We start from the raw sequence: 18,330 nt of genomic DNA, 5'->3' as shown, positions 1-18,330 counted from the left end.
AAAGAAAGCTCATCTTTTACATTATTTATTTGAATGCTTAATCCATCTCACCTAGAGAAAACAACCAAAGCATCATCTTCGTACACCCCACATTTATTACAATTTCCATATAGAGAAGCGAATGCTAGCTTTTGGGCTCATACCTCATTCGATGGTTAATTTTAAAGCTCAAGCTTTATAACAACTAGTATAATGTTGATTTTACATTTTGCACTTTCATAGCATTGAGAATGAAATCTAGCACTAACATATAATTTTATGATATAATAAAATGTTGTTATGTATTAAAGTTACTATACATAATGTATAATAATACAATAACATCAATCAAGATCACTCTTAATTTTTAGAAATTTAAAAAAATTATTTGTCATGCATTAGACTTGAATGTATAACAAGTTCAAAAGGTAACTCTTGCACTATGTTTGGCACGAGGTATTTACGAAAGAATGAAGAAAGTAGGATGGAAAAGATAGATAGAAGGATTAGGCCTCCTTCTCAATCCTTAAAAAACGAGAGGATGGAAAAAAGACAAAAAAAAAGTCATATAAAAAGATCATTTAAAAAGGTTTAAATATATATATTTTTCAATAAAGAACTTAATAATTTTGCATTAATACTTTGTATTCATCCTTTCTACTTGATCGCGAAAATATATATACGCAAGTGCACGCAATCGATTCAAGTAATATAGATGATAAATAGAGTATCGCCCCACAAAGACTGTTAGAAATCTATCTAACAAACAGACTGATCTAAATAATTGATGGTCAAACAAATCAAATATTTGGTTAGGATCAGAAACGAAATCAATTAAGCAAGAATATATAAACAGAGGAACAATGAAAGAACAACACAGAAGTTATCCTGGTTCCGGTCCTAGAGATCAATATGATCCCTGGCCATACTCCAGCTGAGCTTCATCAACTCGAATCCAATAATAAGAATCTGAACTTGTACAGAACACAACTGACAGAATCTCTCAAGCTCACAGCACTCAGAACAGAAGAACAATCTCAGTTCTTCAACCAAACCCCGAGTACACCCTCAGCCCTTAATCTCAAAGAACTGAAAAACTCTCTCTAACAAGCTTTCCTAATCTCTGTCTCTCTCTTACTCTTGAATTGATTAGAAGTCTTTAAACAAAAAAAGCTAAAGTTATTTATAAACTATAGCTGAAGTTAGAAACGGTAACAGATTTAACCAACTAATTGTTTTTGGTCAGTGAGGTAGTTAAAACAGTTGATCTTAAAGAGGATCAATCACCACAAATTCCACCTTGATCCTTTAAAGATTAAGAGTTTTACCTAAGATTGATCTTTGAAGATGATGATGAGCTCAAAAAAATTTCAGCAATCTCTATTGTTCAGCAGGTTGAGACAATGTTTCAACTTGCTCAGAGTTAGAACCTTAGTTCCCATGTCTGCAGGGTTCTCACTAGTGTGAACTTTCTCCAGTTCGAGTATTTTGCCTTCAATCTTCTCTCTTATCCAGTATAGCCTGATGTCAATATGTTTACTCTTCTCATGGTAAACAGGATTTTTTACACAAATGAATTGATGATTGGCTGTCCGAGTAGATTGTTCCTTTTTCCTTCAATAGTTTCAACTCTTGGAGAATTCCTTGAATCCAAATTGCTTCTTTAAAAGCTTCAGTTGTGGCCATAAATTTGGATTATGTTGTAGACAAAGCTACCACTTGTTGCTGTTCTGATTTCTAGCTTATGCAACTCTTGTTTAGGACAAAAACATAAGCTGTAGTAGACCTTCTGTTGTCCCTGTTAGAGGCATAGTCAGCATCTACATAACCATTCAGGGAAACTTTTCCAGGGTCCCTTTCATATATCAAGCCATACTTGGACGTTCCCTTCAGATATCTTATCAGCCATTTTAAAGCTTTCCAGTGCTCGGGACCAGGATTTGACATGTATCTGCTCAGAACACTTAAAGAGTGTGCAATATCTGGTCTTGTGCTTACCATGATGTACATCAGGCATCCAACAGCTACAACATAGGGAACCTTCTCCATTTCCTTCCTCTCAATTTCAGTTTTAGGACATTGTTCATTGGACAGCTTAAAGTGTCCAGCTAATGGTACTACAGTAGCCTTAGAAGTATCCAAGTTGAACCTTTTTATCACCTTAGCAATGTAGCTGCTTTGATTGAGAATCAATTTCCCTTCATTCTTGTTTCTTAGAACCTCTATGCCTAGAATTTTCCTCACTGGTCCAAGGTCCTTCATTTCAAACTCAAACTTGAGTTTATCTTTGATAAATTTGATCTTTGTCTTGTCTCTACTGATGATCATCATGTCATCAACATACAATAACAAGAAAATAGTACTTGTTGTTTCCAAATCCTTATAGTATAAGCAAGAATCAAATTTCGACCTTACAAAACCAATCCCTTGAGCAAATAAGTTGAACCTCTTGTTCCATTGTCTTGGAGATTGCTTCAATCCATATAAAGATCTCTTGAGCAAGCATACCATTTCTGTTTTGTTATTTTCCACCTGAAAACCAGGTGGTTGCTCCATGTAGATTTCTTCCTCAAGGAAACCGTTCAAGAAAGCAGTTTGAACATCTAATTGCTCAACTTCAAGGCTCTGATGTGTAGCAACAACAAGCATCATCCTAATGGTTTTGTATTTCACCACAGGAGAGAATATATCAGTGTAATCTATTCCCTCAACCTATGTGAACCCTTTTGCTACCAGTCTGGCCTTGTATCTAGGTGGTTCCTTTTCTGTCATGCCTTCTTTTATTCTGAAAATCCATCTGCATGATACCACTTTCTGTCCATGAGGCCTTGGTACTATTATCCATGTCTTGTTCTTCTTCAAGGAGTCCATTTCTTCTTCCATAGCAGCTAACCATTTCTTCCCTGACTTGCTTTCCACAACTTCCTCATAGGTGGTTGGTTCTGGTATTTCTTCAGGTTGGATAGTAGCTAGAGCATAGGCTATTAGATCAGCTTCAGCAGATCTTTTTGGTGGCCTTATTTCTCTTCTAGTTCTGTCTCGAGCCAATTGGTATTCTTCCAACTCAGTTTGATCTGACTGAACCATTTCTTGTTGTTCCACCTCAGTTTCAGGTCCTTGAACTGGTTCTTCAGCATCAGTTTCGTCAGTGTGAGCAGGAGCTTGGTCATTTGTTGTTGAAGTTCCAAACTCTGTTTCAAATTCAGTCAGGTCTTTTCTGCCTTTGTTGTTTCCTGCAAAATCAGAAAACATACCCTTCTCGGCTTTCAAGTGCATAAACTCATGTTCATTGAAAACTACATCTCTAGAGATAACAATCTTAGGTCTTCCATTTTCAATAGTACATAGTCTATAACCTTTCACACCAGTAGGATAACCCAGAAAAATACATTTCATGGCTCTAGGATCAAGTTTATCTTCTTTTTGATGAGCATAGGTAGTGCAGCCAAATATTCTTAAGTGCCTGAGACTTGGTGCTTTACCAACTAGCATTTCATAAGGTGTTTTCAATTTTAAGACCCTACTATGACTTCTATTTATCAAATAACATGCAGTAATCAAAGCTTCCCCCCAAAAATTCTTTCCTAAACCAGAACTAATCAACAAGCACCTAACTTTATTAAGCAAAGTTCTATTCATTCTCTCGGCAACACCATTTTGTTGAGGTGTGTGCTTAACAGTTCTATGTCTAACAATGCCAAATTCAGAACACAACAAATTGAACTCAGTGTTAACAAATTCAAGGCCATTATCAGTTCTCAAAATTTTCAGTTTTCGATCATATTGATTTTCCACCTCAGTTTTCCATTCTTTAAATTTCAGCAAACACTCATCTTTTGTATTAAGCAAATACACCCAAACATATCTACTAAAGTCATCAACTATAGACAAAAAATAATGTTTACCTGAATGAGTTCCAATCTTATGAGACCCCCACAAGTCAGCATGTAAATATTCCAAAGGTCTCTTTGAATCATGTGTTGCAGCAGTGAATTTTAATCTGTGATGCTTCCTCAGTACACATGCTTCACAGAATGGTAAAGAGCTTGATTTGAAACTTCCCAATAAGCCTTGCTTGTTTAATTCCTTAATCCCTTGTTCACTCATGTTCCCCATTCTCTTATGCCAAATCTCCATTTCTGATTCTTGGTGTTTCACTGTGTCTGCTTCAGAAGATATAACTGTTTCACCTTGAAGAATGTACAATCCATTTTTCTTCTCACCCTTCATCACAGTGAGAGACCCCTTTGAGATTTTCATCAAGCCATTTATTGATTTATAGCTAAAGCCTTCATTTTCTAAGAAACCAAGTGACACAAGATTTCTTCTTAACTCTGGGATATGTCTGACATTATTCAGTATGCGAACTGTACCATCAAAGTGCTTGATTGCCACTTTTCCTATGCTAATAACCCTGCAAGAATTGTCATTACCCATTAGTACAGTGCCATAATTAACCTTTTGGTAATCAACAAAGTTTTCAAGTGTTGGACACATATGAAATGTGCAACCGGAATCAAGAATCCACTCTTTAGTGATTCTTTGATCAGAAACCGTATATAAGTCGCCATCAGAAGAACATTGATCTGTATCTTCAGCAATGGACACAGAGTCTTGCTTCTTTTCCCTGTCTTCCTTGAGTTTGTTTTTAAACTCGGTGCAGAACCTTCTGATGTGCCCAACTTTGCCACAGAAATAACACTTTCTATCTTTGTGATGTTTTCCCCTGGATTTTGATCTTGAATGAGATCTGTAATGTCCTCTGAATGGATCTCTTCTGGTCTGATCTCTTCCTCTGGCATGATCACTTCCTTTGGCCATGAAAGCTTCATCTTTCACTTTGTCCTTCTCCTTGTTTAATTCATGTTCTTTTGATTTAAGTGCTCCAAGAACATCACTGAGGGTAAGTGTGTCCCTTCCATACTTAATCACCGCCTTCAGTTCTTGGTAAGCAGTTGGTAGAGATCGAAGCAAAATGACAGCTTGACTTTCTTCATCTACAGTGTATTTCAGGTTATCCAAACCAATTATAATTTGATTAAAAGCATCAAGATTATCATCTAAAGACATATTTGAAATCATTTTAAAGCCATATAATGATTCTAACAGATTTATTTTGTTAGTTAAAGAGGGCTTCATATAGATTTCCTCGAGTTTATCCCACAACTCCCTGGCTGTCTTCAAGCTTTGAACCTTTCTTCTCACTGTGTTGGACAGGTACATGATAATGGTATAATAGGCCAACTCTTCCATATCCTCAATCTCTTCTTTCTTCAATTTCTCAAAAAGTTCATCCTTTGGTTTGAGTGCTTTGGCAACTTTCTGATGAACAAGAATTCCTTTCAAGCTTTCCCTCCATAGACCAAAATCTCCTGTTCCATCGAACTTCTCAAGTTCGAACCTTGCTGATGTGACCATCTTTAAAAGAACAGATCAATCTTGAATGATCTTGGTGCCTTCTTGCCGATCACGAACCTATCTCTGATACCACTGTTAGAAATCTATCTAACAAACAGACTGATCTAAATAATTGATGGTCAAACAAATCAAATATTTGGTTAGGATCAGAAACGAAATCAATTAAGCAAGAATATATAAACAGAGGAACAATGAAAGAACAACACAGAAGTTATCCTGGTTCCGGTCCTAGAGATCAATATGATCCCTGGCCATACTCCAGCTGAGCTTCATCAACTCGAATCCAATAATAAGAATCTGAACTTGTACATAACACAACTGACAAAATCTCTCAAGCTCATAGCACTCAGAACAGAAGAACAATCTCAGTTCTTCAACCAAACCCCGAGTGCACCCTCAGCCCTTAATCTCAAAGAACTGAAAAACTCTCTCTAACAAGCTCTCCTAATCTCTGTCTCTCTCTTACTCTTGAATTGATTATAAGTCTTTAAACAAAAAAGCTAAAGCTATTTATAGACTATAGCTGAAGCAAGAAACGGTAACAGATTTAACCAACTAATTGTTTTTGGTCAGTGAGGTAGTTAAAACAGTTGATCTTAAAGAGGATCAATCACCACAACGACTATTTTCCAATTATCACTAATTATTCTTTTAATTTTTATTTGGCAACCAAAGTTTAGAAGAATGAATTTAATTTTAAAATTAAAAAAAACTAAGAACAAGAATCACTAATTAATAGATTTAAATCACTATTAAAAAGATATAGGGTGTTAATTTCATCAATTTTTCATTCTACCAATTTTATTAATCAATTTTAAATTTCTTTTTTCCTATTCTAATAGTAGGTTAACATAATTCGATTCATATTCTTTTTCAAGATATAAGATCTCAACCTATATGCAAGTTTTCTACATCTCTGTGATAAACTTAAACATATAGAAGACATTAAGCATGGAAACCTACTTACTACACAAGTCATATAGGTACTTTCGTCCAATATGCAACCTATGTCTATATAATGATAGCATATCCAATTCTTATCTTTCGAATCTTAAATCAAAATCATAAATACAGCAAATATTGATCAGACATTTACTAGCATTAAACACACATTGTTTAGTTCATATCACAGAGAAGAAAAATCAATAGAACATTATAATTAAATTAGATAGAAATCCAAGTGACTACATTAAACCCTAGATAAAATTGTTTAGTTCATATCAGACATGACTAAATCACAAAATAATAATTCAAAAACATAAGATTGACAAACTTAAAGAAGAAAGAAACATATAAAAATGTAGAATAACTAGCCTAAGAATCAAAATTAGTCTATAACAACGTAATTAAAAACTGACCTAATAACGTAATTAAGCCCTAAATACGAATTAATAGTAAAAAAAATAAAAATAACAAGAGCTGTGTTTTTCATATGCGGGTCATGACTTGGCCTTCTCTGGGTCGCGGCTCGTGTCTATTTTTTTCCTTTGCGTAGCCTCTGACTTTGCCTTGAGTCACGACTTGTAAGCCTAAGTCGCGACACTAATTGCCTCCATAATCCATGCATTTTTTACTTGCCTTGAGTCGCGACTGGTAAGCCCAAGTCGCAACTCTAATTCCATTTTTTCCCAAATTTCTTCTTTCAACTCTTCTCTTCATCAAAAACTAACTTTTAATCGTCTTTAGCATCATTTTGAGTCCAACAACCGCTAAGATCATTGTTTTTCCATAATTTTCACTTCTTTTTATATTTTCTCGTGATTCACCGCACCAACCTATAACAAAGACAAAAAAAAAAAAGCGTAATCTTGCACAAAACACACATATAGACTCAATATTATCACAAAAACATATTCTAAAATAACACTAAAATGAAGTTATTACTACTACAACATATAAGAGAGCTACAATCTTCTCAATCTATTGTACTATTTTTTCCCCTGCATTTATCCAACTCTTCATCAATCCTACCAATGCATAGTGGAAGCTAATCCAAAACCAAAACATTGAGTTATGAACAAAGTTGAAAAAAAGAAGAAGAGAGAATTATAGCTTCAAAAGTTGTTTTCTTCCATATTATTATCTCTATTGAGGTAGTCGAGAATTTGCCCATTAAAAGCAAGTTAGAGTTGGTTGAGGACCTAAATTTAAGGAGCGTTCAACTTACTTCGTAACACAACTTGCTTATGGGTTTCTTATAATAGAGTTTGGTTGTTGATGTTATTAAATTGTCTAAATCGTTCATGTATTATTTTGTGTAAATACCATTTTGGATCCTGTGTTTTGTAAAAGTTATCGATCAGACTCTTTATTTTGTTAAATGACAATTTGAATTCTATGTTTTCCAAAATGGAATAAAATAATACATTGAGTCCAATTTTTGTCAAAAATTTTTAATATGACCAAAATACCCTTACTTTTATAAATTAGATTTTTTTAATAATTTGAAATAAAATATTTATTAATTTAATACTTAAAAAAAATGATATATGATTTAAAAATAATAAAAAATATTTATTTTAACTAATTAAAACATATAAAATCATTATAATCAACGAAACTCAAAATTAAAGCTAAATACAAACTTAAAACATAGTTTTAAATCATAAAATTACAACGTTAATCAAATTGAAACTTAAAAAAAACAATTTCATTTAGAAACCCTAAATCTAATTAAAATCATCAAGAGCAAAAATTAAAACAAAATTGAAAACTTCAAATCTAACCTAAACCACTACAACTCATCCTCCCCTCTTCTTCTTCTTCTTCTTCCTCAAATTTGACATCTCCATATTCAATCAACTAGAATTCAACCAAGAATTTCAAATCCAACAAATCAAAGACCAATTCAATCCCCAAATAATCCTTAAATCAGAAGATAATTTTGGTGAAACATATTGAGCTTACACAAAACTAAAATCAAATCAAGAACAAGAACACCGACTAGAAAAGTTCAATCAAAACTTATATTAATATTAAACAGATCACTCAAATAATCTAACAATAAAAAAATACAATATCTAATCAAATATAGGTTTAGCTTTTTGTTTTTTAACATATTGGAATTTGAGTTCTCAAAGTTGATCACTTGATCTCGTCAGACCCTTCCACTACTTTCCAAAAAGTCATGAAAAACATAGCCTTCATCTCCCTTCCATGGTCGTTGGTCGGTCCTTGCAGACACGAGACCCACCGCCGTTAGCCCCTCATGCAGCTTTGTGGTCGATGCTCTCCCGAGCTTTGTCGGTGCTCCAAGGTTGACGCTCCATATCTACAAGCCCAGATCCGTGGTTGATGCTCTAGATCTGCAAGCCCAGATTAAGGATGGAAAAATGGGGCGGCGGGGCGGGGCGGGGCCCCGACCCGACGGGGCATCTTTGCCCCGGTAAAAACGGGGCGGAATTCGGGGCGGGGCGCCGCCCCGCCCCGCCCCGCTATGAATTTAAACGGGGCGGGGCAGCCCCGACCCGCTAGGAATTTAAACGGGGCGGGGCCGCCCCACCTCAATTTTTTTTTTTTTATACTCTAATTTAATTCTCTCATGCTACTTATACGTAAAATTGACATTTTATATGTGGTTTAGAATATTTTTAATTCTATATAGACTAGAAAGAATTATAAATATTGAAAAATATGTTTTATATAATTCATCCTTATTCTTGTATTTATTTTGTAAATGTTAAAATAAAAAAACAAAATATAATATTTGATGGTGTAGTTGATACCAAGTGTAAAATATAAATATTACAATAAACAATAATATTTAGGCGTAGGGAAAATTCTAAAATTATAATTTAATGTTTCTTAAAAAAAAAAAAAAAGTTAAATGGGGCAAATGGGGCGGGGCGACCCGCCCCGCTCCAAGAAACTAATCAGGGCGGGGCGGGGCGGGGCAGACCCGCCCCATTTACATCCCTGGCCCAGATCCGTGGTCGGTCCTCCATTGTTAATGCTTCGTGATCTCTAGATCTCCTCTGCTAGTGGACGAGCTCAGATTTATGTATTGCTGAAGAAGAAGAAGAAGATGAAGAAATCGCGAAGAAAAATCGAATAACATATTTAGTTTTGTATTTAGTAAAATATGATTATTTATGTTAATTTTTTATCATTTAAAATAGTTGTTATTGATATTTTTTATTTTAAAATCAATTTAATTTTTTTACAATATGTTTTAATTATTTAATTAATTCTTAACTTAATAAAATTAGGGATATTTTGGTCCTATTAAAAAAATATTTGACCAAAATTAGACTCAATGAATTATTTTGTTCAATTTTGCAAAATATAAAATTTAAATTATTATTTAACAAGGATCCAATTGTTAACTTTTACAAAAAACACATGTCAAAATGATAATTACACTATTATTTTTCCACTCTAGTAGAAACTCCAATTTAGTGGCACATACTTCGGGTAATTTTTGTTTAAAAATAAAAACTCTATAAATTGTACTTGGCTTGAGGATATCCCTATTATGTTGACGGAGAGTTACTTATAAGTTTGTAGTCTTATTCTTCAGTTATTCAAGTGAGAGCCACTTATTCTATATTTTAATTTTTAGTATCTTTTATTTAAGTAAGAGATGTGTATTAAATGTATCATATTGAAATTTCACATGAAATAATTCTCTGACCTCAAAATAAAAGAAAGACTTCAACCAAAAATATATAAATAAAATTAAAACCTTATTAGAAGAATAAGGTGGTAGGAATGATTCCTTCTCTTATCAAATGATTTGATAATTAACAAATAACAAACCATATTTAACGTTATTAACACTATTATTCTTAGTTTTATCATATTATCTGCCCAACAAGACCCAACTACATCCCATGTACAAATCAACCACTGCCCCCAATCCTTACGGCACAGAAGGGTAATATCGGCACAAACATTAAATAATTAAAACAAACCCTTTTTTTCTCCAAAGAAAAAAACTGATAAAAGATAGATGAGAGAGAGAGAGAGAGAGAGAGAGTAGACATTATCTGTGGGTTTTGAAGCTCCCATAGCGCAGTGCAGTGTGGTTGTCCTTCTCTACCGAATCATATACAGATACAGTTACCTCCCTCAGCAAGCATTAAATGCGGGCGTCTCTTTCTTCATCCCCATTCCCTCTTATTACTATGCACATATATCTCCCTTCTTCGTCTTCTTCTTCGTCTTCTTCTACTACTTCTCAGGTTTACTCTCTCTCTCTCTCTCTGAACTCTTGTATCTTTACGTGTACTGTTATACCAAATTATTTATATATATACACATACATATGTAAGAACTCATTTGATCACTGTTCCATTTTAACTTGTACAGATTTGGTTCGGCTTTGATTCAAGAAATGGTGTAATTTCTGAAACTTTGTAACTGATTTGGAGATCACGAATAGCTTAGTTACGAGTATATACCGGTTCCATATCAGGAAGAGGAATGGGAAAAATCTTTTTTTTCTTTTGAGAGTGGTTGAATAGTTCTTGCGAAGTTGTGCGTTTTTTGTTTGGGGACGATTGGACGGAGCTTGGTTAGGGTTTTTCTTGGTTGTTGGTGGTGAAAGAATGGACGCGAGGATGAAGAAGTACCGGCAAGTGAGTCCGGAGAGAGCGAAAGTGTGGACGGAGAAGTCTCCAAAGTACCATCAGAATCGGAAAGTCCCTGTGGTTTACTACCTCTGCAGAAATCGTCAGCTTGAGCATCCTCATTTCATGGAGGTTCCTATTTCGTCTCCGGACGGGCTTTATCTTAGAGGTAATTACAGTACCAGAACCAGAACCAGAACCAGAACCATCTCTTTCATTTCGATTATTTATATTTATAAAATTTATGAGTTGTTCGCAGATATGATTGAGAGGCTTAATGTTTTGAGAGGCAGAGGAATGTCTAACATGTATTCATGGTCTTCGAAAAGGTCAAATTCTTTCAGTCCTTTCTACGAGAATTTGCAATACTTGGTCTTTTGGGTCCGTCCTCATAGATTTTGTTTTTCGCTGTAATTCATTGCAGAAGCTATAAGAATGGATTTGTTTGGCATGATCTCAGTGAAGACGATCTAATTCACCCTGCCCATGGCAACGAGTACGTTCTCAAAGGCTCAGAGCTCTTTGAAGATTCTAATTCAGGTAGTTTACTTTTCTTTTCATCATTTTCTGGTTGCCCAGAAAATATAATTCGAGTAGAAACATTTCGATTCTTATATTGAAATGCATAACAACACAATAGAATTCTATGACTATGACGAATCAAACTGAGAGCGGAAACTTTTTTTATTTTTTAGATCGGTTCAGCCCCGTTGTGAATGTGAAAATGCAGAGCTTAAATTTGAAACAATTACCAGGACCTACATCTTGTAGAAGCCAAGACGATTCTTCATCTTCATCCAGTCTAAATGGGAAGGAAACCAAGCATTCTCAAGAGGAGGAACTCTCCCCTCCAGTTAAAAGTCCTGGCTCTTCAGCTGTTTCTCCAGAGTCAAGAGCTGGGAAGATTTCTTCCACATGGTCGAATTCACTGAGCTTGACTGAGTACAAAATTTACAAGACTGATGGTTCAGCCGATGCTTCAACACAGACAGAGGAAAATGTGGGTAGATCAAAAGTGCGTGAAACTTGTACTAGAGGTGTTTCAACTGATGATGGCTCATTAGAGCCTGACTGTAGTGAGAGTTATCAAAATCAGATTCTGAGGGGAAAAGATAACATGGAAATTTGCAGTGATTCAGTTTCACCTCCTCCATCCACCTCTAGTGCCTCATCCTCTGGTGGGAAGACTGAAACCTTAGAATCTTTGATTAGAGCTGATGCTAGTAAGATGAATAGTTTCAGAATTCTTGAAGAGGAAGACATTCGGATGCCAAACAATGCAAGGATCAAGGCTTCAAGTGTTTTGATGCAACTCATATCGTGTGGCTCAATTTCAGTTAAAGATCATGGTCTTGGCCTCATTCCTTCGTACAAACCAAGGTTTTCTCATTCAAAGTTCTCTCCCTTTTTCTCTAGTTCGATTATGATGGGGGAGCTTGATTGCCTGTCAGAGAATCCAAAGTTTATGGGTTTAAGAATGGAAGATAAAGAATATTTCAGTGGGAGCTTGATAGAGACGAAATTGCTCAAAGAAGATGGTCATACAACTCTGAAGCGTTCATCGTCATATAATGCGGACAGGTTACTTTTGTCCCTTGATTCTTTCAATTTTACACTCTGTTAGATGCTTTTTATGTATCTCAAGTCTCTTATGCTGCAAATATAAATTATTTATGATGGAAGTAGTTTGGTTAATTTGTAAGTCCAAGTAGTGAAGCTTTTTAGTTGATTCAACTACTTAATAATCATTGTGTTTTAGTGTGTAAGCAAAAAAAACACTTAATTTAGTAATGACTATCGAGGAGATGCTGTTTAGTGCAGCTTGGTTCCGGTTTTTGCGGGAATGCTCGCTGAGCCTTGTTTAATGAAGATAATGGCACAAAGCTAGTCAAAGGTCAAAATAAACTTCTTCGGTCAAATTATAGACTAGAAGTGATGTAGCTCCTGTTAACTTACATCAGAAGAATTGTTTTGAGTGTAGAAGATTTACCTGTTTCTTGGTTATTTGGCTCTTCAATTTTAAGTTTCCAAGTTTTCATGCTTGCTAGATAACACAACCTTGCAGGACATGTAAGCAATTAGAATCAAATGAGGATAATGAAGAGTCTACCTCAGGGCGTTCAAAATGCATCCCAAGATCGATCAAGGCTTCACTAACAAAGCAACCACGATGTGAATCTATGAGATCCCCAGCTTCCGATAGACCAAGAAACTCTTCTGATGGTATTGATGGCTCGAAGATCATTTCTCCAAGCGCATCCAATGGTGCTAGTAAAAGAATTACAGAACCTTCAGCCAAAAGGGAGTCGAAAAGACTAGATTCTTTTAGGGAGGAGGAGAAGATGATTAAGATTGAAGAAAGTTAAGTATTGACTCCTCATTTTGTACATTATTTGCTTCAGATATTATCAAATACTCCCAAATTTATTTATCCACATGGATTGACAGTTTTGTTAATTTTCTCCAACAGGCTTGCTTCAGGAGCTAGGGTTATAATCCAGTCCAAAGCGCCGTGCCATACGACCACAGTTGGCAGCACGTAGAGAATCTCTCCAAACATATGATCAAGTAATGGATTCACACCATTTTAGGCACTTTGTTTATTCTGTACAATTAGGTTTCAGTCTTTGTTTGAATTTCAAATGAGGCAAATTTTTTTGGGTGCGGCGCATTACGTGTAATGATCTTTTTGTAAATTTTGCTAGTGAAATGAATAGAGAAAATCTTTGCTTGCAAAGGTGGGGATTACAGGTAGTTTAATGCCTGGACACTGTGGTCCTGGTGGACCAACTCCTGAGTGTTGAGAATAGGGGTTGGATTTTTGGGTTTAGTTTTTCAATAGGGATTGTACTTTTCTGTAGCTAACGTTAAAAGATGTTATCTTTTTACTCATTTCCTTTTTACCCCATGGAAATCACATAATCTCGGGAGATGTGTTTTGCAAAAACACGGCGGCTCCTTAACTAAAAAAAAAATTGTATTTTGTTTTTAAATCCTAAAATACGGGTGTTTGGAGAACTATTTCAATTCTCAAATTTTGTTTTTATCAATTTTTTTTAACATAATATTTATAATTATTATTATCTCAAATTATTTTTTTTCATTAATTTATCTTTCTTACTTTTTTTTAATGTCACTTCCTATCTCGTCACTTTTGATATCTTTATTTTCTCTATCATTTATTATTCTCTTTCTTCACTTCATGTATGCTCACTTTTTCTATCTCACAATTCTCTCATCAATCTCTTAATTTTTTTTGCATCAATTTATCTCTTCTCAATATTTTTTTTTCAAAATTTCTCTAATTATTTTTCATCATTTTTTCTTTCAGATTATTTTTTCATATTAATTTATCTTTCTTTACTTTCTCTAATAAAACTTTCTCTCATCACTTTTGATATCATTATTTTCTTATTTATTATTTTCTCTTTCATCACTTCTTGTAAGCTGACTTTCTTTATCTCACAATTTTCTCTCTCATCAATCTCAATTTTTTTGTATCAATTTCTCTCTTCTCAATTTTTTTTCCTCAAAATTTCTCAAATTATTTTTCATCATTTTTGCTTTCATATTATTTTATCTCATTATTTATTTTAAATTTTTAAAAGATTTTTTTCTTTGTACATGTATTTTTTAATCTTTTATTTAAGTTTCTATTTTACAAATAAATCTAAAAAATTATTTTTGGTAAACATTAACTAAATATTTTTTTTTAAATTACAAAATTTGTTTTCTATTCTTATTTCTGAAAATAAAATTTAAAAATAAAAATAAAAATAAAAATAAAAAAACAATGTCCAACAGCAATATATTCTAGCTGTGCCCTTTTAGAATTAGATATTGTTGCATGGCAAACTCAACAATTCGCATTTTCATAGGATTCCTTTGCCTACCTATGTTATTTGGTTTTGACTCTCATTTCAAAAAAGGCAGATATTTGACTCGCAGTTCACAATGCAAAAAAGGGGTATTTTTTTTTTTTTATTATTAAAAATAATTAAGTCAAAGTAACAACCTTTCCTTGGGCCTTGCCATAGCAAAATAGTGGAGTGAAAATTATACAATCATTTCTTGTTTCTTTCTTTGATGAAAACTCTGCTTGTTTATATAATGCTAGTGCCACTGCCACATAGCCCAGTATGTTTTCCTTGTCGTTTTCTATATGCAAGTAGGTTAAAATAAATGTGGGGTTTCTGCTCGACAGATGTAGAATTAGACATTGCTATAGTTTATTATTGTTTGGTTTCAGCATGTTTAATTATATATCCCTTGACAAACTAAATGTTTGTTTATAAAAGAAGTGGCTGGGGGCAATGGGGCATGGCCTGCCAAAAAGCTATTCTCACGTGTGAGACACTTTCTTTAATATGTTTACTCGGAATTTAGGCTTTTTGAGGCATTTAGAGTGAGAAGGAGGCAGTGGTTGGTGGAGAATAAATTGAGCTGTCTGAGGCTTTTCCTTGGTTGTGGTGCATCTGGGTTTTGGGGTTTTCTTTCTTTTTCCATCCCTGTTGAAAACTTTTTATTGCTTTTTCTTATGGCAAAGCAGTTCTTTAACATTTTGATAACTTGATCAAATACACAACAAACTCCTTTTCATTTTTGGGTTTGTAGAATGTAGTTGTATGTACTAAAATACAGAAACTTAGACCATACTCTAAGGTAAAAAAAATGACAATTAGTATGGTAGAGAGAGAGAGAGAGAGAGAGAGAGAGAGAGAGAATAATTGAATAAAGTGACTGACTACGTAAGGAGGTCTTTTGAGGGTTCTTATAATTGGTGTGGACATGTGGTCCAACTAATAATGAGTAAATACTGATTGTAATGCGTATCCTTGGTTTGTCTTGGCTGTATGGGCGGAGACCAAAGCCAAAAGTCTCTCTCTCTCTCTCTCTCTCTCTAAATTTTGAGCAGTGTTGTAGCTAGCTTTTGGTCTGTCACTGTCCATTATTGTTGTTAACATGTGCTCAACAGTGTTGGGTCTTCATCCTTCTGAGTAAGCAGAATCAGGTATCACTTGTTAAAAAAAAGGATAATTAAGCATATTTGGTTTAGGAAAAAAAAACACTAAACTACTTTAGAATGTGTTGTATATATTGTACATATTACTTTTCTCTAAAAAGAAGGAAATTTATTGGCTAAGATCTGAGAACGGATTGTATAGATTTTACATGTTCACCTCCTTTGTTTAAAGAAAAAAATAAAGATTCTGATATGTGTTATAGTACTGGCAACTGGCGTCAATATTGTAATATAAGGTTTTTTTTCTCCTTTTTTGCTATCTTAAACAATTTGCAAGGTATATATATTTCTTTTCCTTTTTAAAAGGGAAATTTGATAAATCATGCTTACATTGGCTTAATAATTAAAATTTGAACCAAAGTTAACCACCATATGATACAAATACTCATCTTTCATTTAATACCAAAAATACCCCTCTCATAACAAAATCTCATACCTTTCCTCTCTAAAATCTTGCAAGAAATATACACATGGGTAAGTGATTTTCTTTGATTCTTGTTGTTGTTGGTTGCTTTTATGATTTAGAATGCTGTTTAGATGTTGGATCTGTAGTTTGTTGGTATTTTTTGCTGTTTTTTGGGTGAAAATCGTAGTCTGTGAAAATCTGCGTTTTTTTGGGTTCCTTGAGTTTTTTTCTAAATGCCCGATAGTGTCCGATAGAGGCCCGATGCAAGAACGATAGTTGTTGAGTTTCAAGGTTAGGGATGAGGTCCGATGGCCACCCGATGCTTGCCCGATATGTTTGGTTACCCGATGGTCATTAAGGTTCGATGTCTACCCGATGGTTGCCCGATTATTATTTTCAATCATACACCCTTTTTAAGTACGATAATGGATCGATAGTAGTCCGATATATGCCCGATAGTTGTTATAAAGTTAATGCAGACCTATTAGTACGATTGTACACGATGGTACCCGATAAGTGCCCGATGCTTGCCCGATAGTACGATGGTACACGATGGTACAAGATGGTACACGATAGTGATAAAAAAACTTAAATAAAAACCGTACATTTCGGCTTTTCCCCTGCCCATTTCCCGTTCCCTCCCAAAACTCTTCACTCCCACAAAACCATCGAGCAACATAACTACTCTCACTCGACGCCTCTCTCTCCCTCACCCACCCTCACCCGACGCTTCTCTCTCCCTCACCCGACGATCGGAAAAACCCCCACCGGAGACGAAGAAAAACCAAGCCCCAACCCCCACCGGAGACGAAGAAAAACCAAGCCTCACCGGAGAAGAAAAACCGACACCCCATTACGCAAAAATGTCTAGGGTATGTGTTTTTTTCAATTTCTTTTCCATTGGAAAATGTCATAGTATGTATTGTTGAATTTGACTGTGTGAAATCTGATAAACCGTAAAATTTTGAAAAAAAATTCTGGGTTTTTTTAGAGGTACGATAGGGTACAATAGTGGGTCGATAGGGGTACGATAGTATTTGTGTTTCTCATAACTTCAGGTTGAAGATGAGTGTACGATAGGGGTACGATAGTGGTTCGATGTTGGTATGATAGGTTTGTGTTTTCTGATAACTTGAGGTTGAAGATGGAGGTACGATAGGGTACGATGTTGGGTACGATGTGTGCCCGATAGTGGGAACAAATGGTTGTGTTGTTATAATTCGATGGTGTACGATGTGAGGTACGATTGTGAACGATAATGTTATAGTTCCAGTTTTTCATTGGTGTCCGATATGGTGCGATAGTGTCCGATAGTTGCTCGATAGTCTATTGCAGAATATAAAATTTGATATTTTTTTTTGTTATTCTATTTAATTGGGTATTTATTTGTTTTATGTAGAACTTAAGACCTCCACAACTGATAGTTCCAGTAGAGGAACATTTTACTGGACGTATCACTTGGCGCGGCAGTTGGTACTTTCCAAAGATTAAAGCAAAATTTATATAGTGTGGTTTATTGGATAGGGTGAAGGAATCCCCTTTCAAACAGTTCTTCATGGCGGAACCATTAAATTTTTCTGGTGCCTTAGTCCATCAGCTGTTGTTGCACAAATTCAGAGGGGAGAAGACTGACGAAGTCCAGTTTTATATTGGGAAAAAAAGATGTAGATTTAGCCAATTGGAGTTCGCTTTAGTTACTGGTTTAAATTTTGAGGCCGGACTGTCTGAAGCTGAGATTAAAGCGAAGAGCACTTCGGAACGGTTGATTCTTGAGTACTTCAATGGTCATTCCCCAGTGAGCATAGGGCAACTGCGCAGAACTTTTGAGAGTTGTCAAATAGTTGATGATGTGTACAAGATGGGTTTGTGCTTATTAGTTGAGGGTGTTTTGAAAGGTCGAGAGGAGAAGTTGATGGTTTGGACTGACATGCTGA

At 34.9% G+C, this 18,330-nt stretch overlaps 1 protein-coding gene across 1 annotated transcript; it reads left to right on the top strand.

Moving 5' to 3' along the window:
- The first annotated feature begins 10,353 nt into the window (after window positions 1-10,353).
- Window positions 10,354-13,859, top strand: LOC133788632 (protein SOSEKI 3). Its single transcript, XM_062226189.1, has 7 exons — window positions 10,354-10,580; window positions 10,708-11,136; window positions 11,227-11,296; window positions 11,392-11,507; window positions 11,663-12,548; window positions 13,033-13,329; window positions 13,438-13,859. The coding sequence occupies exons 2-7, from the start codon at window positions 10,947-10,949 to the stop codon at window positions 13,508-13,510; spliced, it is 1,632 nt and encodes a 543-aa protein (XP_062082173.1). The 5' UTR covers window positions 10,354-10,580; window positions 10,708-10,946; the 3' UTR covers window positions 13,511-13,859.
- Window positions 13,860-18,330: the final 4,471 nt, after the last annotated feature.

Source organism: Humulus lupulus, chromosome 7 (genome assembly GCF_963169125.1).
Source record: "Humulus lupulus chromosome 7, drHumLupu1.1, whole genome shotgun sequence".
In the NCBI taxonomy this organism is placed as follows: Eukaryota; Viridiplantae; Streptophyta; class Magnoliopsida; order Rosales; family Cannabaceae; genus Humulus; species Humulus lupulus.
This window is presented reverse-complemented; position numbering and strand designations above follow the sequence as displayed.